The 26,835-nt window shown below is 48.5% G+C and overlaps 1 protein-coding gene across 1 annotated transcript in view; it reads left to right on the forward strand.

Moving 5' to 3' along the window:
• Positions 1-26,835, forward strand: part of LOC309536330 (aldo-keto reductase 1B-like) — a 79,386-nt gene that overhangs the window by 35,549 nt on the left and 17,002 nt on the right. The window contains exon 2 of the mRNA XM_082230468.1: positions 14,319-14,400. Coding sequence (XP_082086594.1) covers positions 14,329-14,400 — 72 coding nt within the window. The 5' untranslated portion in view covers positions 14,319-14,328. The remainder of the gene's footprint in view (positions 1-14,318; positions 14,401-26,835) is intronic.

Consider the following 26,835-nt stretch of genomic DNA (forward strand, 5'->3'; position numbering starts at 1 on the left):
AAGAGACAAATTCATGGAGGAGGAGAGGGCTGTCAGTGTGCTCTGCCTCCACAATTGAATGCAGCAATGCTTCTGAATCCCAGGTGCTGGAAACCAGAGGAGGAGGAGACCATTGCTTTTGGGCTTCCCTTTGCCAGCATCTGGGTGGCCACTGTGAGAACAGGATGATCTGTCGGGTGTGCGTGCAGGAGCCAGGGCCTGTGACCAGTAGGACTTTGCAGGACTGGGGCCTTCCCAAGTTTGTTCTGGAGAGGTAAGGCGCGGCCGCACAGGTGAGGCCAATTGGTAACTCACAGCACCTGGTGGCAAGAGCCGGGAAGGGGTATAAGGTCAGCATTTCCCTTCGGCTCTTTGCCACAGCAACACGTTTCCTGCCTTGCTGTGTTTGGCTGCTTGCTTCCTGACCCTTGAACCTTGGCTTCTTGACTCTTGGATCCTTGGACCCTTGATTTTGTGACTCCTTGCTTCTTGGTCCTCGGACCCTTGACTTCATGACTCCTTGTTTCCTGACCCCCGGACTCTTGGCTTCCTGACTTCTGGCTTCCGCACCCCCATTCCTGCTCCCACCCCGCCATCTTGCCCCCGGTTCTGACATCCCCTGCCGGGACTTCGATCACCCGTGAACCGGACCGTGACATAATGGACCAGATGGTGCCCCTTTGGCCTGATCCAGCAGCTGCCTCTTCTTACATCCTAATGCAGCTAACGCAGATAGTGTTGGCATGATTCCTGTGTTACTGGAAACTTCTTCAAAGATTATTGCATTAAAACTCAGGCTGCGTTAATGAAATAACTCCTGCAGAGGGAAATACATCTCTGGCAAGAACAAGAGGTGCTTTTCCAGAAACTAACAGATCAGAAAGTGGCCCCCAATGAGCCATTGGTAAAGCAGCCCTAATGAAATGAGGGAGGCAAGTCTATTATTGATATGGGAGAAGCTGCTTGCCAAAGTATGTGCAGGGCTGGATAGATTAGATAGATAATTGCATATATTTAATTACTCATTTATTTCCTCCTCCTCCCCCCCCCAAACACACACTTTTTATTGCATTTGTATCCCACTTTTCATCAGAGGAGCTCACTTAATCTCCACAACAGCCCTCAAGGTAGGGTTAGATTGAGAGGCAGTGACTAGCCCCCAACAAGTCACCCAGTGAGTTTCATGGCCAAGTGGGGATTTGACTGACGCCCTAAACCACTGCATCACACTGGCTCTCATATATGTATGTATGTACCGTATTTTTTGCACCATAACACTCACTTTTTTCCTCCTATAAAGTAAGGGGAAATGTCTGTGCGTGTTATGGAGCGAATGCCTACAGATGACGGGGGGATCTGCTGCAGTTGTGAGCAGAGGATCCATGGTTCCCCTTCCTTCCCTCCTCCGTGGCTCGCTTTGAAACAGCAGAGCAGGAGAAGAGCCGCTGAGTGGGGAGGAGAGAGGGACAGAGAGCCTGCTTGCTTTAAAGGAGCAAAGCGGGAGAGGAGAGGAGCCTTCTCCCCTTATACCCTCTTCTGCATTATTAATAGTATCCTTCTCCACCCACCCCACGCGAGTTCCTTGTTTCTTGAGTGCTTTTCCTTCCCTCCCCACTTAAAACATGGTTACAAAGCACGGATCCACATGGATCCTCAGGATTTTTGCACTGGGTCACCCCAAATTCACCATCAGATCACATAGCATATCCATGGCTACAGCTTGCACCAAAAAAATCACGCACCCACTGTTGCCTGGGGCCGCAGTGGTGCAAAAATGTGGTTACAAAGCACGGATCCACATGGATCCTCAGGATTTTTGCATTGGGCTACCCCAAACTCACCGTCAGATCAGATGTCTGTGGCCACAGCATGAACCACAAAAATCATACATCCACTGTTTCATTTAGAATATTTTTTTTCTTGTTTTCCTCCTCTAAAAACTATGTGCGTGTTATGGTTGGGTGCGTGTTATAGAGAGAAAAATATGGTATGTATGTATGTATCACAAGAGTGAAATTGGTAAAAACCTGATGGCTTTTGGCGTCTCTTCATGTGCAGCCCAAATAAACATTTTCTACCTGCTATTGACCACTCTTTCCCACATCAGGCCTGCCTGGGAAGGCAAATGTGGTCTTTCTCTCCTAAGCAGTAAGGAGCCTGCCCTAAACAGTCTGTTTGATGCACACAGACTCTGCCTAATTGAAGGAGACGGGAGCCAGGCTATTTGCTACTAATGCCTGGAACCCAGCGCTGTCAGGAGCCCGCGGCAGAATTGAATCACAAATGTATTTTCCAGCCTTAACACGGGTGCTTTGCTAGGCAGAACAGGCAAACGAGATTAGGGCCCCCAGTCAGGATCCTTGATTCTCCTCCTCTGTGATGCTTCCTATTATAGATTCAAAAAGCACAACAAACAACAATTCAGGTTTCCCGCAGATTGCGATTTGCTCTGATTCAGGGTTAAAGAGCGGTTTTTGTGGAGGAAGCTCCCGGGCAAAAAGAATAAGGCTTGGGCATGGAGCTTTACAGCACAGAGGAAATGTGTGGACAAGTCCTCAGTGGATGTTGGTGGAAAAGGCAAGATGTGATGCTGGGAGATCCTTCCATTTGGCCGCTAGAGTGCACTAAGACCTCTTGGAATCCATTGAATCTAAATACTGGTTGGGATGTCCAAAAATTAGCACATGTACTAGAGATTAGTACATATATTATTGCAGTCTTGTCACACATCATTAAACCACCTTTAAAACAAACAAACCCTGTTTGTCTATAATATTGTGAAAACCAATAAAAAAAGTGTGTGTGTGTGTGGGGGGGGGGAAATAAAACAAACAAACCCTATACCCATTGGCAATTGTACAGACCCCCATACATTAGAGAACTTGCTTCATTTTGTCCAATTTCTAGCATAAAGGTAAAGGGACCCCTGACCATTAGGTCCAGTCATGGCCGACTCTGGGGTTGCGGCGCTCATCTCGCTCTATAGGCTGAGGGAGCCAGCGTACAGCTTCCGGGTCATGTGGCCAGCATGACTAAGCCCCTTCTGGCAAACCAGAGCAGCGCATGGAAACACCGTTTACCTTCCCGCCAGAGTGGTACCTATTTATCTACTTGCACTTTGACGTGCTTTCAAGCTGCTAGGTTGGCAGGAGCAGGGACCGAGCAACGGGAGCTCACCCTGTCATGGGGATTTGAACCGCCGACTTTCTGATCAGCAAGCCCTAGGCTCTGTGGTTTAACCCACAGCACCACCCGCGTCCCAAATTTCTAGCATATCTCCTCCCTATTTGACTTGCAAAACTGTTCCTTGTGTACTTTTATGGATGAGAACCAAATTGGATAATGTGCAAAAAAAACCACAACCCTATGAATTTCCTGCAATTCTTAGGCATGCAATAGAGAGTCCAAATACAGTGGTACCTCAGTTTACAAACTTAATCCATTCCGGAAGTCCGTTCTTAAACCGAAACCGTTCTTAAACTGAGGTGCACTTTCCCTAATGAGGCCTCCCGCTGCCAGTGCCCTTCCACCGTTCGGCGTCCGTTCTTAGACCGAGGTAAGTTCGCAAACCGGGACACTACTTCTGGTTTTGCGAAGTTTGTAAACCAAATTGTTCTTAAACAGACCAGTTCTTACACCGAGGTACCACTGTATGTACAGGAGCCTCGCAATATCAAGGGCAAAGTTGTCGTTTCAGCATGTAATACTGTTTCTCCCCACCTAGCCCTGGCAAGAGATAAACAAATCATTGATCCCCTGGAGAGCACAGTTTTAATCATGCACCAGATCTCAGCTCCAAGTGCAGAGTGGGCACTGAAAGGAATAGCTGTGTTGGTAAGTTTCTTGGGCTGCACAGTGTCCCCCTTGTTCTTTTTTAAACTAATTACGTTTGCATGAGGAGAGAGAAATGCCCTCTGCCATCCCCTTGAATGGTATTAAATGCTGAAGAAGCAATTTAGTGTTATTGCAACTCCTCGGAGTGCTCAGCTCCCAGCCCTCAAGCCTCTGGATCCCTCCGGAGGCTAACGAAATTGGCAGATTTGGGGTGTCACGAAGGACATTGGAGGGAGAAAGATGGGAGCCACCAGGGCAAGCCTCTTCACAACGGCTGGGGGGGGGGAACATCTGAAGAGACAAAACAAGGCAGTTGCAGGATACGTTGCGGGGAAATGGTATCCTGCAAAGTGAGAGAAAGGAGAATGTGACAGGAACCTCACTGGGGTTGCATGCTTTGCTTGGACAGGACTAAGCTAATGCATTTCTAGGCTGTATCAACAAAAAGTGATGGTTTAAGATGGATAGTGACAAGCTGGAACAGATGCAGAAGTGGGCAACCAAGATGACAAAGGGTTTGGAACCTAAGCCTCATGAGGAGTGATGGAGGAAGTTGGGTATGTTTAGCCTGGAGAAGAGAAGATTGAGAAGTGATAGGATAGCTATCTTCAAATATCTGAAGGGCTGCCATGTGGAAGGAAGAGCAGGCTTGTTTTCTGCTGCTCCAGAGGGTAGGAACCAAACCTGTCAGGGAACTGACATCGGAGGAAAGGGAAGTGGTAAGGCTCCCAGAGACTGGGAGAGAGTCAACAGCCAAAGCAGGGACCAGCAGGGGGAGCGCGGGGTCTCTGGAGGAGGATCTCAGTAATGCTGAGAGAGACGCAGCAGCCCAGGCAGGAAGCAGCAGGGGAGAGAAAGGGGTGAGAGACACTTCGAGCGAAAATAGCGGGGAGGTGTCAGAAGCAACTGCAGGGAGACCCATGCTGCGCCGGAAGCTGCCACGTCGTGAGTCCAGGAGACGCGTTTCCGTTAAGGAACTTCTTTGCTGGAAGCGCTTCCGCAGACAGCCACTGTCAGACTCTACTAGTGACTAGAGCAGACATGTCTGAGGAGCTCTGTCACACACAGAGGTTTGTGGGGTCGCACAAACTCTGAAGGGGCACAATTTTAAGCACAAGCAGCTAACCATCCCCTGACAGCAGTCTGACAGTCTCTGTACGCTGCCTGTGCAGGAGAAAGCATCATGAGCAACCCAGTCGGAACCGGAGACGCAGGGGTTGGAGCTGGTCCAAGCTTGGAAGAAAGGTATCAAGCTCTGGAGGTCCAACTTGCGCTGCAGACGGCGAGGCTCGAGGAGAGAAGGGCTCAGGATGCTGACAAAAAGGGGAGAACCACTCAGTTCCCCAGAAAGGTACCAGGATGGGTGCAGAAGTTTGGGGGGGACCCCAAGGATTACCATGCCTTTAGGACTGAGATGCAATATGCTCTGAATGTGCAGTTTGATGAGTTCCCTGATGAGGAATCGCGAGTTGCGTTCGTAATTGGGCATCTTGAGAAGGGGGCGCGGGACTGGGTTCGACCCCTGATGGCAACGCACAACGATATCCTAAAGGACACTATGAAATTCTTTCGTGCAATGGATATCATGTTTTCCAGCGATATTGAGGAAGGGGTGGTACGCAGACAGCTAATGGCTTGCAAGCAGGGAAGCAGATCTGTCCGTGAGTACTGGACTGAATTTACCATGCTGATTCACAGATTGGGGTGGGATTTATCGGCGGCACCCATTCAGATGCTATTTGAAGAAGGTCTTTCTTCAGCTGTGAAAGACGAGCTGGCCAGGAGCCCCAGGGCGGGGTCTATGGATCAGCTGACCAAATCTGCGCTGACCATTGGAGCACGCCAGGAGGCAAGAGCCTTGGAGAGGCGGGAAGGGAGAGGGGAACGTTGGAAGGAGTTACGCATTCCAGACATTCCTGAGCCAGCTTTCCCGCCGGCAGAGCCGATGGAAATCGGAACAGCCCGCGCGCGCGCAGTTTCAAAGCCCAGTGAGGGGGCGAAGAAGGAGGGAAAGGGAGCCCGGAAATGCTATCTCTGCCAACAGCCAGGCCACTTTGCCAGAGTCTGCCCCCAGAGGAAGGAATGGCAAGGGATGGTGGGAGCTGTTGAGGGGGAAGAGCAGGGAGAAACGGAGCAGGTAAAAGCCAACGCCTGGTTGCCAGCAGGGCACTGCAGCCAGGCCAAAGAGCAGTGAAAGTGCCCCTTCCCCAAGTGCCAGTGCCAGAAGCTCCTCGACCTGCTCTAGTGATTGAAGTGTCGCTAGAGCTGCAAAATGGACACCCCCTAAAAATAAAGGCGCTGTTGGACTCAGGCAGCTCCTGCAATTTCATGAGCAAGGAGTTTGCTGCTGAACACCAGATACAGACTATCCCTTTAAGCAACCCCCTGCAGGTGACCACGATTGATGGCAGGGAACTGTTGGGAGGAGGCGTCAGCTTGCAGACCGTCCCAATGATAATGAGGGTGGCAAGGCACACAGAACTGATAGCGTTTAATGTGGCCACCTTGGGAGGCGCTCCCATTATTTTGGGAATGAGCTGGCTAGCCCTACATGATCCGCTGGTGGGCTGGCATCAAAGAGTGGTTTCCTTCGGTTCCGCACACTGCTTAGAACACTGCAGGGCGGAAAAGGGGTCAGCAGGGGCCCAAGCCACCCTAGCAGGGACGGAAGTGATGGAGAAGGGGAAGGTGCCACCACAGTATGCTGATCTCAGCGACGTGTTCAGCGAGAAGGAAGCGGACCAACTACCCCCGCATAGGCCCTTTGATTGCCAGATCAATTTACTCCCTGGAGCACAGCTTCCTGTAGGCAAGTTGTATGCCATGTCAGACAGGGAGATGCAGGAGTTGCGAGCGTTCATTGACAAGAACCTGAAGAGAGGCTTCATCAGAGAGTCCAAGGCAGCGGGGGGTAGCCCAGTGTTTTTTGTGGATAAAAAAAACACGGACAAGCCGAGGCTGGTATGTGACTTTCGGGCCCTAAATGCAGTGACAGAGCCGGCGGCTTTTCCTATGCCCAGGATTGATGATATTTTGACCAGGGTGCGAAAAGGAAAGATTTTTACAAAGCTGGACCTAAGGGGGGCGTACAACCTGATACGTATAAGGAAAGGGGATGAATGGAAGACCACCATGTTCACCCCTTTGGGGGCATTTGAATACCTCGTTATGCCTTTTGGATTACAAACAGGCTCCGCGTGTTTTCAAGCCTTTATGAACCATGTACTGGGGCCTTTGCTCTACAAGAATTGCGTGGCCTTCTTAGATGACGTGTTGGTGTATTCGGAGAATGAGGAGCAACATGTGAGAGACGTCAGAGAAGTGTTGAGCAGGCTGCAAGCCAACAGACTGTGGGTGAAACTGGAAAAGTGTCAGTTTCATACCAAGGAGGTGGAATTCCTGGGGTACCGCTTGTCAGACAAGGGGTTGGCCATGGACCCCGGCAAGGTTCAAGCGGTGCTGGAATGGAAAACACCCAAGACCAAGAAGGATGTGCAGAGGTTCCTAGGGTTTGGAAACTTTTATCGTAAGTTCATCCGAAACTTCGCCCACCTGGCGGCGCCCATCACGGACTGTCTCAGCAGCAAAAAGAAGTTTGTTTGGACGGGGGAGGCGGAGCGAGCGTTTGAGGAACTGAAAAGGGCCTTCGCCTCTGACGAACAACTTCTACATGTGGATTTACAAAAAAAGCTGAGGGTCGAAACAGACGCTTCGGACAGAGCCATAGGGGCGGTGCTTCTTCTGCAGCCGGGGAAGGAGGGGTCAGAGTGGCGACCGTGTGCCTTCTTTTCGCGAAAGCTGAACAAATCTGAGAGAAACTACACGGTGCACGACCGGGAACTTCTTGCGATTTATGAGGCCTTCCGGAGATGGAGGCATCTACTAATTGGTGCACAACAGAAGGTGCAAGTGTGCACGGACCATAAGAATCTAGAGTATTGGAGAACTGCGCGAGTGCTCAACCAAAGGCAGTTGAGATGGGCCCAGGAGTTCTCCAAATTTAACTTTGAGATTTGTTACGTACCAGGCCCGGAGAACGTTAGGGCGGACGCTCTCTCACGCAAACCTGAATATTTGGAGGGAGAGGGTGCACCCGAAGAGACCCATGTTATTCCCGAGGACCGCTGGGTGTGTGGGGCGGCTTTGGTGGGGCAAAGGGAACTGGTAGAGGGAACGGTGCAGGATGAATACGCCCAGGACAAACTCAGGGGTCTCAGGAGGGAGGGAGACAAACCCGGGGGTTTTGAGGAGAGAAACGGGGCGTTGTACTACAAGGGAGCGTTATACATACCTGAAGGGGAATTGAGGGAAAAGGTACTCAAGCAACTGCACGATAGCCCCACAGCAGGGCATTTTGGGCAACACAAAACCATGTGGCTGGTTACCAGGGAATTCTGGTGGCCCAAGGTCAGGGAAGATGTGCGTGAATATGTGAGAGGGTGTGACCGATGTCAACGAGCCAAGGGGGAGAGGCGGGCACCGGCAGGTTTATTAGAACCACTACCCACGCCGGAAAGACCATGGGAGGCAGTGGCAATAGATTTCATGACTGATCTGCCCAGGTCCAAAGGGAAGACAGCCATTATGGTTGTGGTAGACCTGTTAACCAAGATGGCCCACTTTATAGCCTGCTCACATGCGGTCACAGCAGAAGAAACCGCTAAATTGTTTGTGGAAAATGTGTTTAGGTTGCATGGTGCCCCCTTGAGGGTGGTTTCGGACCGAGGGAAACAATTTACTTCCAGGTTCTGGAGGAAGCTCATGAGCTTATTGCATGTAGAGGTAAATTTTTCCACTGCCCGTCATCCAGAAACCAATGGGCAGGCGGAAAGAGCTAATGGTGTCCTCCAGCAATATTTGAGGTGTTATGTGAATGACAGAGAGAATGATTGGGTGGAGAAGCTGGCGTTGGCAGAATTTGCCTATAACAATGCAGAGAACGTGTCCACGGGGATGAGCCCTTTTTTGGCCAATCACGGGTGTCATCCCCGAGCCTTCCCAGGGGGGGAGGGGGAGAACTGGAGCGTTCCTGCCGCAGAACAGTTCGTTGAAGAAATGGAAGCGATCCATCGCCAGCTCCAACTTAATTTAAACAGGGCGAAGGAGGAATATAAGAGGCAGGCAGACAAAACCAGAAGGGAAGGGGAAAGCATTAGGGTGGGGGACCAGGTGTGGCTGTCCACCCAAGGGTTACCATTTAAAGGAGGTTGTAAGAAGTTAAGACCCAAAAGACTGGGCCCATTTGAAGTCACGCAACAGGTCAACCCAGTGGCTTTCAGACTCCGGTTACCGAACCACATGAAGTTGCACCCAGTGTTCCACAGATCATTGCTGTCACCGTATATAGGGGACAGAGAGGGGAGGGTCAATAGGGGACCAGCTATGGAAGAAAAAGAACACAGCTACCATGTAGCGGAGATTCTCGATTCCAGGTGGAGGGGAGAGCAAGTAGAGTATTTGGTAATGTGGGAAGGGGAGCCGGAGTCGGAAAACACCTGGGTCAGGGCAGAGGAGGTAGATGACGAGGTTTTGATTGAAACTTTTCATCAGAGATTCCCTAGAAAACCCCAGCCAGTGGCGAGGTTCCGGAGGGAATACTTCGCCACCACCGACGACGAAGAAGAGTTGGAGGGGTTCGCTGATTCCGAGGTGGAGGAGGATTCAGCGAGTCGGAACGAAGACCGATGGAGGGAATTGTTCGAGACGTCTGAAGATGAAGAGGATTCTTTTAGGGGTTTCAGCTCCTCACCGCCCAGAGGAGAAAGTAGGGGCGGGGGAGAGGGGGGCCCTGGAGGGGAGGTGGATGTCAGGGAACTGACATCGGAGGAAAGGGAAGTGGTAAGGCTCCCAGAGACTGGGAGAGAGTCAACAGCCAAAGCAGGGACCAGCAGGGGGAGCGCGGGGTCTCTGGAGGAGGATCTCAGTAATGCTGAGAGAGACGCAGCAGCCCAGGCAGGAAGCAGCAGGGGAGAGAAAGGGGTGAGAGACACTTCGAGCGAAAATAGCGGGGAGGTGTCAGAAGCAACTGCAGGGAGACCCATGCTGCGCCGGAAGCTGCCACGTCGTGAGTCCAGGAGACGCGTTTCCGTTAAGGAACTTCTTTGCTGGAAGCGCTTCCGCAGACAGCCACTGTCAGACTCTACTAGTGACTAGAGCAGACATGTCTGAGGAGCTCTGTCACACACAGAGGTTTGTGGGGTCGCACAAACTCTGAAGGGGCACAATTTTAAGCACAAGCAGCTAACCATCCCCTGACAAAACCAATAGATTCAAATGTCAAGAAAGTAGATTCCAGCAGAACATTAGGAAGAACTTCACAATGGGAAGAGCTGTTTGATAGTGGAACGGACTCCGTCAGAAGATGGTGGAGCCTCCTTCATTGGAGGTTTCCCAGCAGAGGTCTGATGGCCATCTATCATGGGTTTGTTAGCTCTGATTCCAGCAGTGCATGGGGCTGGACTAGATGGCACACGGGGTCACTTCCAACTGTACAATTCTATGGTTCTGTGAATAGTGCAATAAAGTTATTGTTTCTCACCCACTCAATTGAGTGGGTCAGAGCTTTTAAAGTTTAAATCTTAACATAGCTAGCCTGTCTTTTTCCTTCCTTCTCCTTTCTTCTATTCCTCTCTTATATAAATTTCCTCTAGGAGTCAAAATCACCTGCCTATCTGAATAGGAATCAAAGGTGAATTTTGTTCTACAGACACTACAGTATTAATATAGCAAGCAGGCCTGCTCTTGATATTTATTATGAAATATTCCAAACTGCCACAGGCTAGCTTCAACATCTTGATCAAATAACGTGGTGGGGCTGACGATTCGTTTGGCACAATTATCCCGCAATCTGTATTCTCTCCCTCCCCCCTCCCCCCCCCAAGGGCACTGGAGAAAGCCTCATGTTGACAAGGTCACAGGCTTGCCTTGCTTAGTTTGATTTCCATCTCTAAAGTGCTTCGAACTGCAATGAGTGGAAGTGTCAGCAAAGTAAATGGCTCGCTCTTACACAGATTGGAAAAGAGAGTTTTAAGCAAATGCCTTTGACCCAGACCTTCACTCAGGGAAAGCGCCAATGGCTGCAAGGAGGCCCTCCAGACTGGGTTTGGTTGTGGGTGCCTTGGTTTTAACACAATCATAGTGCACTAGTGGTGTTGTTGTTATGCTTTAGCTTTATTCTGAGATGCTTCCCCAGTGTTACCACATACATAGAATCAAATAATTGTAGAGTTGGAAGGGACCTGGAGGGTGATCTAGTCTAAGGTTACCAGACATCCCCTTTTCCCGGGGACAGTCCCCGGATTTACAAATCAGTCCCCTGACAAAATCCTATCATTCCTATTGAAGTTGAAAAGTGTCTCCAGATTCACCGGAAAAAATCTGGTAACCTTAATCTAGTCCAGTCCCCTGCAACGCAGGAATCACAGCTAAAGAGTCCAAGACAGATGGCCACCCGACCTCAGAAAGTTATTCCGCATGTTTAGTTGGAATCAGTGGCGTAGCGTGGGTTGTCAGCACCCGGGGCAAGGCAAGTAATTTATGCCCCCTAACCCATGGATTTGCGCCCCCTAACCCTAACCCCCAGATGTTGCGCCCGGTGCGGCCGGCCCCCCTGCACCCCCCACGCTACGCCACTGGTTGGAATCTCATGTTTTGTTACTTGAAGCCATTGGTTCAGTATCTCCCTTCTGGGGCAGCAGAAGACAAGCCTGTGCCACTTTCCATGTGACAGCCCTTAGATATCTGAAGGTGGCTGTCATCTCCTGTCTTTTCTTCTCCAAGCTAAACATACCGGGCGTCATGAGCCAGGAGTTGGCTTCACCTGTTGAGCAGCAGCCTGAAGGAGCAGAAATGACTCCATCTGCTGCTGATCAGCCTTCTTGCTCCTGATGAGAACCAGCTGGTTCCGGCTTTCTTAAGCAAGGTTTCCAGCCTCAGTCAGTTGCTGGAAACAACACCCGTTGTTCTTGGCCAGCCCTTGCTGCTGCTTGCTTCTCAGAACCTTGGACCCTCAGCTTTCTTGACCCCCAGATTGTCTGACTAGATGAACTGAGATACTCCTGACCTTTGGACTGGACTGAACCTTGCAGACAGACTTTGCCTCACTCGGCTCCCTCAACCGTTCCTCATAAGGCTTGGCTTCTAGACCCCTGATCCTCTTGGTCGCCTTGCTCTGCACACCTTCCAGCCTGTCAATATACTTCTTAAACTGTGGTGCCCAGAACTGGACACAGGACCCCAGGTGGGGTCTAACCAAGGTGGAATAGAGTGGGACTATGACTTCCCTTGACCTGGACACTCTACTTCCATTGGTGTAATTTAGAATTGCATTAGCACTTTTGCTGCTGCATTGCACTGTTCACTCGTGTTAAGCTTGTGGTCTACTAACACCCCTAGCTCCTTTTCACACATTCTGCTGTTGAGCCAGCTGCCCCCATCCTATATTTGTGCACCTGTTTATTCCTGCTTGATGCAGGAGCCCTCAACCCCCAGAATCATACAGCTGTGCCAGCTAGGGCTGATGGGACGTGTCATCCAACAGCACATGGAGGGCACCAGGTTGGGGAAAGCTTCCATCTGGGCTTGGCCTAAATGGTTTATCCTGGTCTGGCAAAATACCAGAGTCCCACCCTGAAAGGATCCCTTGGTTTTATCCAACCTATTCATGCCTCCTCCACATTGATGACAGTTCCTCAGGCAGTTCTTTCAACATTCAGAACCTTAAAGGCGCTTTACAAAGGGATTAGCGTCTCCCAGGCAAGAATCATGCACCCCACAAGAGAGAACTTGAGAATCCTAAACACTAAGAAAGCACTAAGCTTTCTTTGGAGGCATTCAGATTAGAGGGCGCAGTTGGGTTCCCACCGGCTTAGTATTGTGACTTGGGTAGGGTTCAGATTTCTACTGTCAACAGATTTCTACTGTAACAAGGCTCTTTCAAAGCCTGCCACTGAATGAAGGGCTGCAAGTTCAGACTAGTAACCGAGGACAGGAGGGTAAAGGGTAAAGGGTGGCATGAGAACGGACCACCCTTGGTGCTCAACCAACTTGCCTGGATAAGGTCAAAGGCCCACTGAGTCCAGCCCCCTGCCTGTGGCAGCAGCAAGGCGGATACAGCTGGGTAGCCTGCAAATGAGGCCTGAGGGATACTGCTGTTTGTTCCCCAGCGACTGGTATTCAGAGACAGAGTGCCTCTGAACATGGAGGTTTTCACACTCCATGAATTTGCTCAACAATACATCTAAATGAGTCGCAGGGTGGGATCCCTTTAAATCACATTTGTGGCACATTTTTTTCTCCAGGGAATTCTGGGCACTGTAGTTCTCCCCTCACAGAGTCACAGCTCCCAGCAACCCTTAAGCAAACCGCAATGACCAGAATTCTTTGCACTGAATGTACACAGCCGACGCCTGCCATCCTTCTGGAGAGTTCATGGCAACAGTAAAGGTAAAGGTAAAGGTAAAGGTAAAGGGTAAAGACCATTAGGTCCAGTCGTGGCCGACTCTGGGGTTGCGGCGCTCATTTCGCTTTATTGGCCGAGGGAGCTGGCCTACAGCTTCTGGGTCATGTGGCCAGCATGACTAAGCTGCTTCTGGCGAACCAGAGCAGTTCACGGAAATGGCGTTTACCTTCCCGCCGCAACGGTACCTATTTATCTACTTGCACTTTGACATGCTTTCGAACTGCTAGGTTGGCAGGAGCAGGGACTGAGCAACAGGAGCTCACCCCATTGCGGGGATTCGAACCACCGACCTTCTGATCGGCAAGTCCTAGGCTCTGTGGTTTAACCCACAGCGCCACCCGCGTCCCATGGCAACAGTAGTTATGAACAAAGGACCGACTCTGCCACAAGGCAAAGTGAGGTGATTGCCTCGGGTGGCAGACATGGACAACGGCCCCTTGGCTGCTCTTTCTAAGCTCTGGGACCATTCTTCTCTCTATCAAAGGACAGAGTTATTTACGGTACAAGGGCTGTCAGTGCTGTGCAAAATGCTGTCCGATTCCCAGTACTGAATTAAGACTCAACTGTCAATCCACTTGGCTTCTGTGCAAGGAATAATGAGGGGCGTCGCCTTGTACTGTGCCTCAGGCAGCAAAATGTCTTGGGCCGGCCTTGCAAGGCCAATGCAAACACACACACACACACACACACACACACAGCTTTCTCTCTTTCATTGTGATTCCTGCTTTGCAGGGCGTTGGACTAGATGACCAATGGGGTCCCTCCCAACTCTACCATTCTGTGATTCACTGACCCTTGCAGACATGCCATCACATGCACACATCCCACCTAAAATGTATAAGGTCTTTATGTTTTTTGAAGGGTAGGGCTTCACGGTCCAGCTTCAGATAGTTATGTAAAAGTTTTCATCCTCCAGCCTTGCATTGGCTGAAAACGTAGCCAATGACTGAGGAGCATGTGGGTGTTGCAAATCCCCCAGTTTCCTGGATCTCGTGCATAAAAACCCAGCGCCTGGAATAGTGAAAGGCAACAGCTGAGAGAAACCAAGAGTCCCAATGGCTTCCACTACGTTCCTGACTCTGCCTTCTGGCAAGAAGATGCCGCAGCTGGGGCTGGGCACCTGGCTGGTAAGCAAAAAGGATGCTTTGCTCATCTAAATTTTTGTTCCTCTCTCGCTGTCAGGAAACTGGGTGGGAAGCTGAGATCCAGACCTCAAAACTTTCTCCCAATTTAGGGGTGGCTATGGGATTCACTTGTGAGTAATGTGCTTTTCCTCAGTCAGTGGCAGTTTGTTTTATTTATTTATAAAGTTCATTTACATACCACTATCCAGAAAAGGTATCGGAGCCATTTACAACAATTGAATGTTAAACCACACAATCAAAACCACATTTTAAAAAGTTTAAATCAGAAATTGGTGAACTGTTTTGGAAATATGGATTCTTAATTGCCTTGCATAGGCCTGGCGGGAAAGTAAAGTTTTCAGCAGGCACTTAAAAGTTGGCACAGAAGGCACCTGCTGAATCTCTTGTGGCAGAGAGTTCCACAGCGCCAGGCCAATGAGACTAAAGGCTCAGCTCCTTGCTGTTGTCAAGTGCACCTCACCAACTTGAGGAATGGCCAGTGATGTTCCTGCATATGATCTCAGTGACTGAGCTGGGATTGGAGGGTTCAGGAGGTTCCTGAGGTACTCTGGACCTAAGTTGTTAGGGGCTTTGTAGATTAATATAAGGACCCTGAACTTGGCTTGGCAGTAGATGGGGAGCCAGTGCAAATGCTTTGGGGGGGGATTAGGAATGGAAAGAGGGCTCTTGTGCTCATCCCCCACTTGTGGGTTTCCTAGAGGCAGCTGGGAGAATAGGATGCTGGACGAGGTCTGGTCCAGCAGCCACCATCTTCTTACTTATTATTATTTTATTTACTGTATTTATATCCCCCCCCCTTTTTTCTTTGCGGAGCTCAAGGTGGCAGAGCATGGTTCCCCCTCTCCTCACTTAACCCCCATGGCATCCCTGCAAGGTGGGTTAGGCTGAGAGGCAGTCACTGCCCCCCAAGGTCACCCAGCGAGCTTCATGACTGAGTGGGGATTCGAACCCAGGTCTCTCGCAGGTTCTAGTCCAACACTCTAACCATGACACCACACTGACTCTCAAGTTCTTACCTGTAGCTGTGATCTTTTGTGGGTAGTGAAGGGATGAACGAGCTGCGAGGGAAACTGTTTTCTGTTAATAATTTTAATATTTCTTGTAAACTACTTGGAAGCTTTACTATAATCAAGTGGTATATAATTTTTTTTTAAACGATTTTTATAATCTTGCAGACTAGAAGTTAGCCATCCCTGTTCTGAACTTTGGAGGGAGGAGAGAGACTTCTGAGTTTAGCAAATAAGTTGACTAAGAGAAAGTCAGGATGGTTTATTGTAGGAAGACAGAGCTTTTACTCCTTGCTAAACTCTACTACAAGATTCAGTAGAGGCTACTAGCTTAGATAGCTTTGGGGGGGGTAACACCTTTCCCCAAATTCATGAAGGATCGGTGGAGCTTCCATGTCCAGGGACAGTCTACCTTTGAATACTTGCTGGGAGGAAAGGAGAAAGGAGGTTTGCTGCCATCATGCATATTTATAGGGCAGGGTGGGGGGCACGGGAGATGAGTTTATGGAACCAAGGGGTCAGTGGCCCAAAAAAGTTTGGGAACCAATGATCTGAAGTTTAATCCCATCCACCCCCAGTCTCCAAAGTGGGGGTCAGTGGCAGCTGGGAATCCTATCTCTAATAATGCCCAAAGCATGATTTTGCTAGTGAGCACAGCTTAGCAGTTCCCATGCTATTGACGCTCATTTTGAGCTTTTGATAGCAGATGACAAAGAACTTTCTTAGTGGTCCTTTAACCTAAAGAACAAAATCCTTTGTGGTTTTTAATGATAACAGTTCAGGGGGGGGGGCATTGCAAAGCAAAACAAATCCGCTTTGGGAGGTGGCTTATGAGCAGACCCGTTTTCAACTCTGGGGTGTAGGAGCCCCATTCCTCAATCGGATGCCCTCTGCCTGTTTGTGGGACTAAAACACCCCTCCATTGCTAGCCATCCTGGCCCTTCCAGATGGGTCTGTTGGAAGATGGGGCTGCAATTGTAACCACCGTTATGATTATCCATATCCTTTTCCCCAGGCTGGGACTCAAAGTGACTTGCCCAAATTAAAATGACACAGATAAAAGACAAAAAGCTTAAAAGTTATAGAAGACGATCGTTGAAAACTAACCAAGCTCTAAAACAAACTATTAAAATGTAAAATAAAATAAAATAAAATAAAATCCTTCCAGTAGCACCTTAGAGACCAACTTTCGTGCATGCACACAAATGCTCATACCAATAACAAACTTAGTTGGTTGGACTCGATGGCCCTTGTGGTCTCTTCCAACTCTATGATTCTATGATTCTATGATTCTAAGGTGCTACTGGAAGGATTTTTTTGTTTGTTTGTTTGTTTCAACTACGACAGACCAACACGGCTACCTACCTGTTATTAAAATGCAGATGTTAAAAACAGTACAGCACATCTGGGCCATAGCTGTCAACTTTCAGATTTGAAAATAAGTGATCAGCAGCCTCTCCTGTCCCGGGGACAGTCTACGGGATATCTAACAATCCAGGATAGCAATGGGAAGCAGCGGGAAACGGCGCTGGAATAAGGGAATTTCCCGCAAAAAAAGGGAAGGTTGACAGCAGTGGCGTAGCGTGGGTTGTCAGCACCCGGGGCAAGGCAAGTAATTTGCGCCCCCAACCCATGGGGGCAGAGAGCTGCGAGTGCGAGCGCCCCCCAGATGTTGCACCTGGTGCGGCCGGCCCCCCCTGCACCCCCCACGCTACGCGACTGGTTGACAGCTATGATCTGGGTGTGGGGTGCCCAGTTGGAAAAACTGCTCTGGAGGGGGAACAGGCCCCTCCCAGGCCTGCTGCATTTGGGGCAAGTTGGCAACTTTGGCCAGCCCCCTCTTGCCCCACAGCAGCTCAGAAGAGCCAGACCTTGGAGAGAGGAAATAAGAAACATTTCGCTCTGGAAATCTTATCCCATCCTGGGCAGCCAGGAAGCGCCTTGGGGCAAGGCAGGGGAAGGCGAGGAGAGGAACCAGCGGCTGGCCACCTTCCTTGTCCGACAGAAAGGCCCCTACTTTGCCCCAGGCGACCAAGCCCCGGCTGAGCTTGGGAACATCCACCCGCCCTGTCTCCCGTCCTTTGGGGGAAGGAACAGCCAAGCACAGCACTGCAGAGCAGGCACATCCACACCCCGGTCAGCTGGCCGTGACCCCAGCAAATATTACCGTGGTTCATTTAATTGTAAAGTTGGAAAGAATCCCAAGGGTCAGCTTAGGCAAGCCGCTCAGAATGCAGTTAGATAGCACTTATATTGTGACCAAGGCTGTTCCACGACTCCAACAGTCCTGTGGGGTAGGCCAATACTTTTGTCCCCATAACTTTTCTTTACGCTTTAAATCCTCCAGCAGGCATGTCCGAAGTCGGTTTCAGGGGCCTGATCCGGCCCGCCAGTCGGTTTAAACTGGCCCCTGTAAAATCCTACAAAAAAACTCAACAACTTCAATCCTAAAAAAAAAAGGTCAACAACTTTGGTTGGCCCTCATGGCTCTTCACTTCATCAAATCTGGCCCTCTTTGAAAAAGGTTTGGACTGTGGGAACAAAAGGCAGGTTCTCTAGAAGGAGGGGGCAGGCATCCCACCTCCAATACTGAAGATAGCAGACACTGGTCCTCTTATTTGCCATGAAATTGCTCACTGAAGTTGATTTGGCCCAACCTAAGGTGCTTTGTGGCACAAGGCGGGCATCTCTTCCAGGCCCAGGCTGCTGGTTTTTATAGTGGACGGTGTCTGATATACAGTGGTACCTCAGGTTACGTACCTAATTTGTTCCAGAGGTCCGTTCTTAACCTGAAACTGTTCTTAACCTGAAGCACCACTTTAGCTAATGGGGCCTCCTACTGCCACCGCACCGCCGGAGCCCAATTTCTGTTCTTATCCTGGAGCAAAGTTCTTAACCCGAGGTACTATTTCTGGGTTAGCGGAGTCTGTAACCTGAAGCGTCTGTAACTCGAGGTACCACTGTACACCATAAAAACAATTTCAGGGCAGGCTGCATCATTAAACTATATAAAGTCAGCAAGAACAACCTTATGAAATCTATAGGACACAACATAAAATAAAGACCACCATTCCTCCCTTGGTCATCCTGTGATAAATAGGCCATTCTTAATTCAAGAAGAAACTCTGGCGGAAGAGGGATGTTTTAGTCTGGGTTCTTCAGTAAATGGGCTCCTTGCCCCCCCAGCTCAGCATAATTCACGCCAGCCACTCCTCTCCTCGCCTGGCCAGAACACCAATTTCCTTTGTTTACACAAACACAAAATTTCTTCCAGTCGGCGTAAACCTGGCTCCGGGCAGGACTTCTTTCAGGACAAAAAAACAAACCCACTTACGTTCTGACTTTGAGAACAGCATAACGCAAAGCAGACGTCTTGCCTGCTTGGCAAACTGAGGTCAGGCTCGCTGGGACATCCGAAAAAGAGAGAAAGAGGGTCTTCTTAACAAAGAAGGCATCAAAGAATGGCAGCAGCTTTGGGGCAGTTTTTGGTGGGCAGGCTTAGGGTAACAGGGACTGGGCGTGATGTGAGGTGAACTACGGTTTGTGGGCTACAGTCAACTTAAATGAAATAAATATGTAAAATGATTATGGTGGGGGAAGGGAGAGGGAGCATTTTCAGGCAGAGGGTCAGATTACCTGAATGGAATAGGGATGGACAGGGTCAGATCCAAAAGTGGTTGGGGCCACATTCACACAGCCATACACATCCCCAGTACACAAACACACACAAACAATGGGTAGAGTTAGTGAATGGTTTCTTGGGTTTGGGTGATACTCAGAGAACAGTGGTTTAGTCAATGCTTTTAACTTTAAGCCACTGCAAAGTTACAGAGCTGGTAAATTCTAATCTGTTTAAGCACCTTATTTAAAAAAAAAATGCAGGAGAAGGAATGAATTATACAAAATTTACAATGGAGAGGAAAAAGCTAGATGTACAGAGTTTGCAAACAGGTGTTCCAAAAGGCAATGATCAATATCTATTTCACAGTAAATCTATACACATTTGTGGCATTAATTTGTCTTTTAGAAGTATGTTCTAAAGTGGTTTCTTATATACATTAAGGATACATATTTAGAATCCGATTGTGGTTATATTGGCGGGTCTTTTTCTTATGTTTGTACATCTAATTAAATAGTAGCAATATATTATAGGGTGTTTTTTAAAAAAACCTTTTACAAATATTTTTACCCATGATGCTCAAACTATCAGTGAGTCTCTTGTACGCTCCCTGCATAATCAAGTGAATGTTCTTAACGCCGGGTGGAAGGTGGCAAAGGGCCTCTTGCAAAATCATATTTTACATTCTAGTCAATGAGTATTAACACAATAGGTGTGGGAAATGCAAAACAGGTGTATGTTTAGGTATGTCTAACCTGGAGAAGGAAAGACTGAGAGATGCTATGATGGTCATCTCCAAATATCTAAAAGGCTGCCAGAGGGAAGATGGAGCAAACTTGGTTTCTGCTGCTCCAGAGAGGAGGACCCAAGCCGATGGCTTCAAATTACAAGAATGGAGATTCTGACTAAACTTTAGGAAGGTGGTGGACTTCCATTGGAGGTTTTTAAATAGAGACTGGATGGCCCTCCGTCAGGGATTTTAAAGCTGTGTATTCCTTCATTGCAATGGGTTGGACTAGATGTCCATTGGGTTCCCTTCGAACGCTACAATTCTTTTTTTTTTTTTTTAGTTTATTTATTAAGGATTTTCTTGTTTTACAGAAGTGTAGTGCCTCATTTTTGGTTTGTTTTTTTTTTTCATGTAACATTTTTACAAATCCATTTCATTTGTTGAGGCATTAGGGGGAGAAGAAAAAAGAAAGAGAGAAGAAAAGGGGGGGTGGAGAGAGGGAAGATGGATGGGGGTGGGGTCGGGTGGCGGTGTTTCTGTTATGTTTTATGTGTGTAGAGTTTGGTGTCAGCGTTGTTTGAGTTGTTCACTTGTGTTCCTTTGGTGGTGAGAGAGGTTGAGGTTGGCCTAGGGTGTGATTGTTTGCTTGTGGTTGGCTGTGGTGATCTTTGTTTTCATGTGTGAGTGAGGTGGGTGGGTGTTTTGGATCAGGTTAGCCATATTGATTTGTATGCTGTTGGTGGATTATTGTCAATGTCCTGTTGGGCTGTGTGTGTAATAAAGGGGAGCCATACCGGGGTGAAGGTGTCTTCTTCTGTTTGTCCCCGTGTCAGTTTCAGTTTATTAGTTAATTTTTCTAGTAGGGCTGTTTCCCATACTATTTGGTACCATTGGTCCATGCTTACTCCTGACAGGTCTCTCCAGTGTCTGGTTATGGTGTTTCTGGCTGCTGAGAGCAGGTGGGTTATGAGTTCTTTGTGGTGTAAATGGGCATTGTTGTCTTGGAAGATGCTTAGTAGGGCCAATTCTGGGGTGATGTCTATTACTTGCTTAGTTATTGTACATATTTCTTGTATGGCTGTCGTCCAGAATAGTTGGATTTTGGGACACTCCCACCACATGTGGAGGTATGTGCCTGTGGAGGTGCACCCTCTCCAGCATTTTGGTGAGGTTCCTGGGTGTATTAGCGCTAGTTTCCTTGGTGTTAGGTACCACCTGTAGGTGAGTTTCAGTGTGAGTTCTTTTCTTTTCGTTGATATGGATTTAAAGGGGGGTTTAGACCACATTCTGGTCCATTGAGTGGGGTTAATCTCGTAGCCTATGTCATTCTCCCATTGTTTTTTGATTGCGTCTAGGGGATTTGCGGGATTTTGGAGTATTATTTTGTATATTGCGGATACCGTCCCTTTACCATTTCCCTTTGTTGTTAGGAGGAGGTTTTCAAAGGTTGTCAGGGGCCTAGTTGCTGCTGATTTTACTGTTGGGTTGTTTAAGAGGGCGTGTAGTTGGTGTTGTGTTAACCAGGGCATTTGGGTGTCTTCTAGTTTGTCTTGTATTTCTTGTGTTGACAGGGGTTTGTTATTTTTATAAAAGTCTATTAGGCGATATAAGCCTTTGGCTCGCCAGGTTTTTATCTGGAGGTTTTCTGCTGCATGGTGGATTAATGGGTGGTACGCCAGGGGGATTAGTGGGGATGGGGTTGGGGATAGTTTGCCTAATTGTGTTTTCCATGCTTTGAGCATGGTCTGTGTGTACCTGTTAAGTGTTGTGGGAATTTTCTTTAGTTTGTTTGGGAGGAGTGGGTATGTTGTGGTGCAGGTGTTTTCAATTGTGTCCCTCTCTAGGTGTACCCATTGTTTTGTCTCATCTTCTAGTATATATGGGATTATATGGCGTATTTGGTTGGCGTTGTAATATGCTTCTATGTTGGGGATTCCCCATCCTCCTTCTGAGGTGGGGAGGTGCAGGTATTTGGGGCTTATTCTTGGTTTTTTATGTGAGAAGATGAAAGAGTGTAGGACGCGGGTGGCGCTGTGGGCTAAAGCCTCAACGCCTAGGGCTTGCCGATCGAAAGGTCGGCGGTTCGAATCCCCGCGGCGGGGTGCGCTCCCGTTGTTCGGTCCCAGCGCCTGCCCACCTAGCAGTTCGAAAGCACCCCTGGGTGCAAGTAGATAAATAGGTACCGCTTACCAGCGGGAAGGTAAACGGCGTTCCGTGTGCGGCTCTGGCTCGCCAGAGCAGCGATGTCACGCTGGCCACGTGACCCGGAAGTGTCCCCGGACAGCGCTGGCCCCCGGCCAATAAATGTGAGATGGGCGCACAAACCCCACAGTCTGTCAAGACTGGCCCATTCGGGCAGGGGTACCTTTACCTTTACCTTTATGAAAGAGTGTAGTTTTCTCTGCCAACTGTGAAGTTGGGTTGAGGGGATCCAGATTGGGAGGGTTTGGAATAGGTAGGTTAGTTTTGGGAGTGTGATCATTTTGATCATGGCTATTTTGTCTGAGAGAGTGAGGTTCATGTTATTCCATCTCTTTAGGTCTTTGTTAATTTGTCGCCACAGGGGCTTGTAGTTGTGGAGGTACAATTTATTGAGGTTTCTGGTTATTTGTACCCCTAGGTATCTGAACTTGGTGTGGCAAAGTTTTATTTTGGTGACCTTCGCGAGTTCTTTTTGGGTGTGAGGAGGGGTGTTGAAGCACATAGCTTCTGACTTTGTAAAATTTACCTGTAGGCCCGACACCATTGCAAATGTGTTGAGTTCTCTGATTAGGGAGGTTGCTGTGCTTATGGGGTCTGGTGTTGTGACCATTAGGTCATCTGCAAAGAGCCCTAATTTATAGGTTCTGCCTTTTATTTCCACTCCCTTGATGTCTGTGGCTGCTCGGATGCGGATTGCTAGGGGTTCCAGAGCCAGGATAAATAAGAAGGGAGACAGTGGGCATCCTTGTTTCGTGCCTCTTTGGATAGCTATAGTATTAGAATCCATATTGTTGGTTCTGCATTTTGCTGAGGCTTGGGAGTATATCTGTTTGAGGATTTGTAGGAAGTTGGGGCCAAATTTCATGTTAGTTAGTACTGCTAGTATGTATTTCCACTCCAAGCAATCAAAGGCTTTGAGGATGTCTAGGGACATAATTGTCAATGGAAGTTTGGTTGCCTTGCTGTGTTCGATCAGGTTCAGTAGTTTCCTGATGGGGTCTGTTATATTGCGGCCAGGGACAAAGCCAGTCTGGTCTGGGGCTATTAACTTGTGTAGGAAGATTTTTAGGCGGTTGGCCAAGATTGATGTGAAGATCTTGTAGTCTTGGTTTATTAATGAGATTGGGCGGTATGATTCTACTTTGAGGCTGTCTTTTAGTGGTTTTGGGATGGAGACTATTTTGGAGTGGGTCCAGGTTTTGGGGATGGGGCCCCCTTTTATGATGTCGTTGAATAGGCGGGTCATGTAGGGCATCAAGGGTTCTTTAAATTTCCTATAGAATTCTGCTGTGAAGCCGTCTGGGCCTGGGGCTTTATGTGGTTTCAGTTTTTTGAGGACCGCATCTATTTCCTCTGGGGTGATAGGGCTGTCCATGAATTCCTGTTCCTCATCAGTTAGGGTAGGCATGGTCAGTCCTGCTAGAAATTTTCTGATTTCCTTCTCTGGTGGGTTATGGGAGGTGTATAGGTTGGAGTAAAATTCTGCAAATTCTGAGATTATTTCTTTGGGGGAGAATGTTATGTTGCCGTCTTTTTTGGTGATGCAGTGTATTCTTGTTTTGAGTGCTTTTTTCCTACATCTATTTGCTAGTAATCTGGAGTTTTTCCCTCCATATTCGTAGAAGCGTTGTTTAGAGTATAGAATGTTGATCATTGTTTTGTTAATTTCTAGGGAGTCTAGTTCTCTCCTTTTTTGCTCTATAAGTTTGAGGAGTTTTTTAGATCCTGTTTGTTTGTAGCGTGATGAGAGGGCTGTGATGTCTTGTTCTATTTTGCTAATTTTTGAGGAGGTTTGTTTTTTAAGGAATGTTTTCTCTTTTATGCAAGCTCCTCTGGTGACCGCTTTCATTGCGTCCCATAGGAGGGGGGTTGTTGTATTGTTTACATCGTTTTCTTTGAAGTAGTTTTGGAGGGTTTTTGTGAGACTCTCTCTAATTTGTTTGTTTGTAGTTAGGATGGGACTGAAGGACCATGATGGGGTGGTTTGTGTTCCTTCTCCTATTTTGACGATGACTTCTACTGGGGCGTGATCTGTGATTTTAATGTTACCTATGTTTGTTGATTCCACTGAGGGGATCAGACCCTGTGTGAGTAGAATGTTGTCCAGTCTGGACACTGTATCATGGCGTCCCGATTGGAATGTATGGCTGATGTCTCCCGGGTTTTGCTCACCCCAAATGTCGTAGAGACCCCTGTTTTTTAGCATTTTTAGTAACTTGTAAGAGTTCCTAGTTGTTGGGGGTTTCCTTCGGAGGAAGGTTGCCCATGGGGTTGTGGGGTGGATATCTTTCAGGGATAAACCTTTCATATTTAGATTGAGGTCCCCTCCTAGGATTGCTTCCCCTTCAGAGAAGGAGAGGAATTTGTTTAGTGTCTTCTGGAAGAATTCTAATTGTTTCGTGTTTGGGGCATATATGGAGCCGATTGTCAGTTTGATTTTGCCATCAAGTGTCCCTTTAGCGAAAATGAATCTGCCTTTTTTGTCCTTGAGGACTGTTGTGGCAGTGAAGTTCAGGTCTCTACTGAGTATTATGGCTACACCGCGAGCTTTCCCTGAGCCTTGTGCGACCCACTGTTGACTGAAGCGGGGGTCGCTCAGGAGTTTGCTGCCTTTGGGTGGATTGTGTATTTCTTGTAGGAAGGTGATGTGTGGTTTCATGGTGTTTATGTATGAGGTGATGCGTTTTCTTTTGATGGGGTTTCCCAGCCCCCTCACATTTAATGTGAGTGCTTTTAGGTTAGCCATCTTGCTTATCTATTATGTGGGGCGATTCCCTGCCAACCCGTTCGGGTTGTCTTGTGTCTCTCTCTTCGTGTTGTTTAAAGAACCAGTGGGGTTGCGCTGACCTAGGGTGTGGTGGGTGGGGGGGTAATGGGATTAGAGTAAGATTTGGGTTAAAGAGTAGGGGGTAAGTTGTAGAGAGTTTCCTATATGTAGTCATATAGGTGTTTGTTTGGCGTATTTTAGGCCATCTGGCATTTAGCCAGTTGGTCCTAGGTCTCAGCTGGTGTGGAAGGCCGTGTTCAAGGACAGGCCATCCCCCCTGTTGTTTACAATAGGGGGTGATCAGCGAGACAGTGTGAAGTGACTTTGTAGCGTCGCTGTCAGGTATAAGGTTCATAAGCAATGTTGCCAGTGTTATAAGCAACATTGTTGGTGTGTTGGGGTGGGGATGTGGGTGCTGGTACGCTCTGGTGCCACCATAATGCTGGTTGGGTATCAGATTTTAGCCTGATTGTGGGTTGTGTTATTAAGGTTGGAGGATTTGTTTTTCCCTAGTATGGAGTATGGGGGTGTTGAAGGTGTGGGTGATGGGGAGTGTGGTTGAGGTCGTCTGGACTGGTGTTGGGGTGGGGATTTCTGTGGGGGTGCGGGGCTGGGGGGGATGCTGATGGTGTTAACTAAATCTATGTTTGGGGGGAGGGGGATAAGGGGGGGGGGAATCACCAGTCCTTCAGTTTGTGCTTTTTTCCTGGTTTCTTCATTCAGCTGGGGTTGTTGTTGTTGTAGGGTTGTCCATCTGCGATGAATTGGTTTGGTTGATCTTGGTCTGGTTTCTTGTGTCGTATGGCCGGCGGGACGGTTCTGAGCATGATGCTTGCCTGTATTGGTTTGCGTTGTTGTGCCGCTTCTGTTGTTTCTTTTTCTTCTGTACCGTTGTCCAGTTGTTTGCTGTTGTTTCCTCGTGGTTGGGGCTGTCGCTTGGTGGGTTTGTCAGTTGCCATTCCGGTGGGAGGTTGAGTTCAAGGTTCTTTAGTAGTTGCAGGGCCTCAGGTATGTTGGTAGCCATGTGTTGTGTTGTGTTGGTTGTTACAATGAGGCGGAAGGGGAAGCCCCATCGGTATTTGATCCCTGCTTGTTGGAGACGCTGGGTGCATGGGCGCAGGCTTTTCCTCCGGTTTAGGGTATCCTGAGACAGGTCCTGTAAGGCCAGAATGGGGGTTTCTCCATATCGAAGGTTGCTTGAGTTTCTGAGTTGGTGCCATATCTCTTCCTTCTTTTTGTAGCGTGTGAAGCATACAATGATGTCTCTTGGGGGGGGCGCTGGGTTTTGGCATAGGTTTTAGGGCTCTGTGAGCCCTCTCCAAGTCATCTGCCTCAAGTTTCAGGCTTGGGATTGTGTTTTTCAGCCAGCGTATAATTAGGTCTGTTGGGCTTTTCTCCTCTGTTTTTTCAGGAAAGTTGCGGAAGCGGATGTTACAACGTCTGTTGCGGTCTTCGAGGTCCGCTTGCTTAATTTTCATCTCTCTGTGTTCTGCTTCCATTTGGTTTACCAGTTCGTCCAGTTTCTTGTTCACACGTGCGTTCTCCTCCCGGTATTGCTCTATTATTCTTTCTTGCATTTGGTTTTTGTTCTCTAGAGCTTCCACTTTGGAGGTTAGATTGTTGATTAGTACCTGCATGGGAGCCATTGTGGCCTTCAGTGTTTCTTCTAATCGTGCTTCTAATCTTGCTTCCATTTCCCTCAGATCTCGTTTCGTTATTGGGTGGTCATCATCTTGAAGGGGAGTTACCATCTTAGCATTGTTTGCCATCTCCCTGGTTGGTGTCATCTCAGTCTCCCTGATGGTTTTGGTTTGAGGTTGGCTTGGCGTCCACTTGGGGTAGGGTGTGTGGTGGTTAGGAGTTGTGGCAGTGGTGATTCCTGGGTATTGTTGCGTTGCTGAGCTGATCAGGCTTTGTTGGCTGGTGGCTGTACAGAGCGTTTGGATTAGGTGGTCATTTGTGTCACTTCTAGCCTGTGTTTTAAGAACTTCTCTTGGGTTTTCTGTAGTTGCCTCAGCGATGCCGCCGAGGCTTGGGGGGCAGGTAAGCAGAGATGGGTAGACTAACGGACAGACAGTTCATATAAAGGGAG

The sequence above is a fragment of the Podarcis vaucheri genome (assembly GCF_965113315.1).
Source record: "Podarcis vaucheri genome assembly, chromosome: 7".
In the NCBI taxonomy this organism is placed as follows: Eukaryota; Metazoa; Chordata; class Lepidosauria; order Squamata; family Lacertidae; genus Podarcis; species Podarcis vaucheri.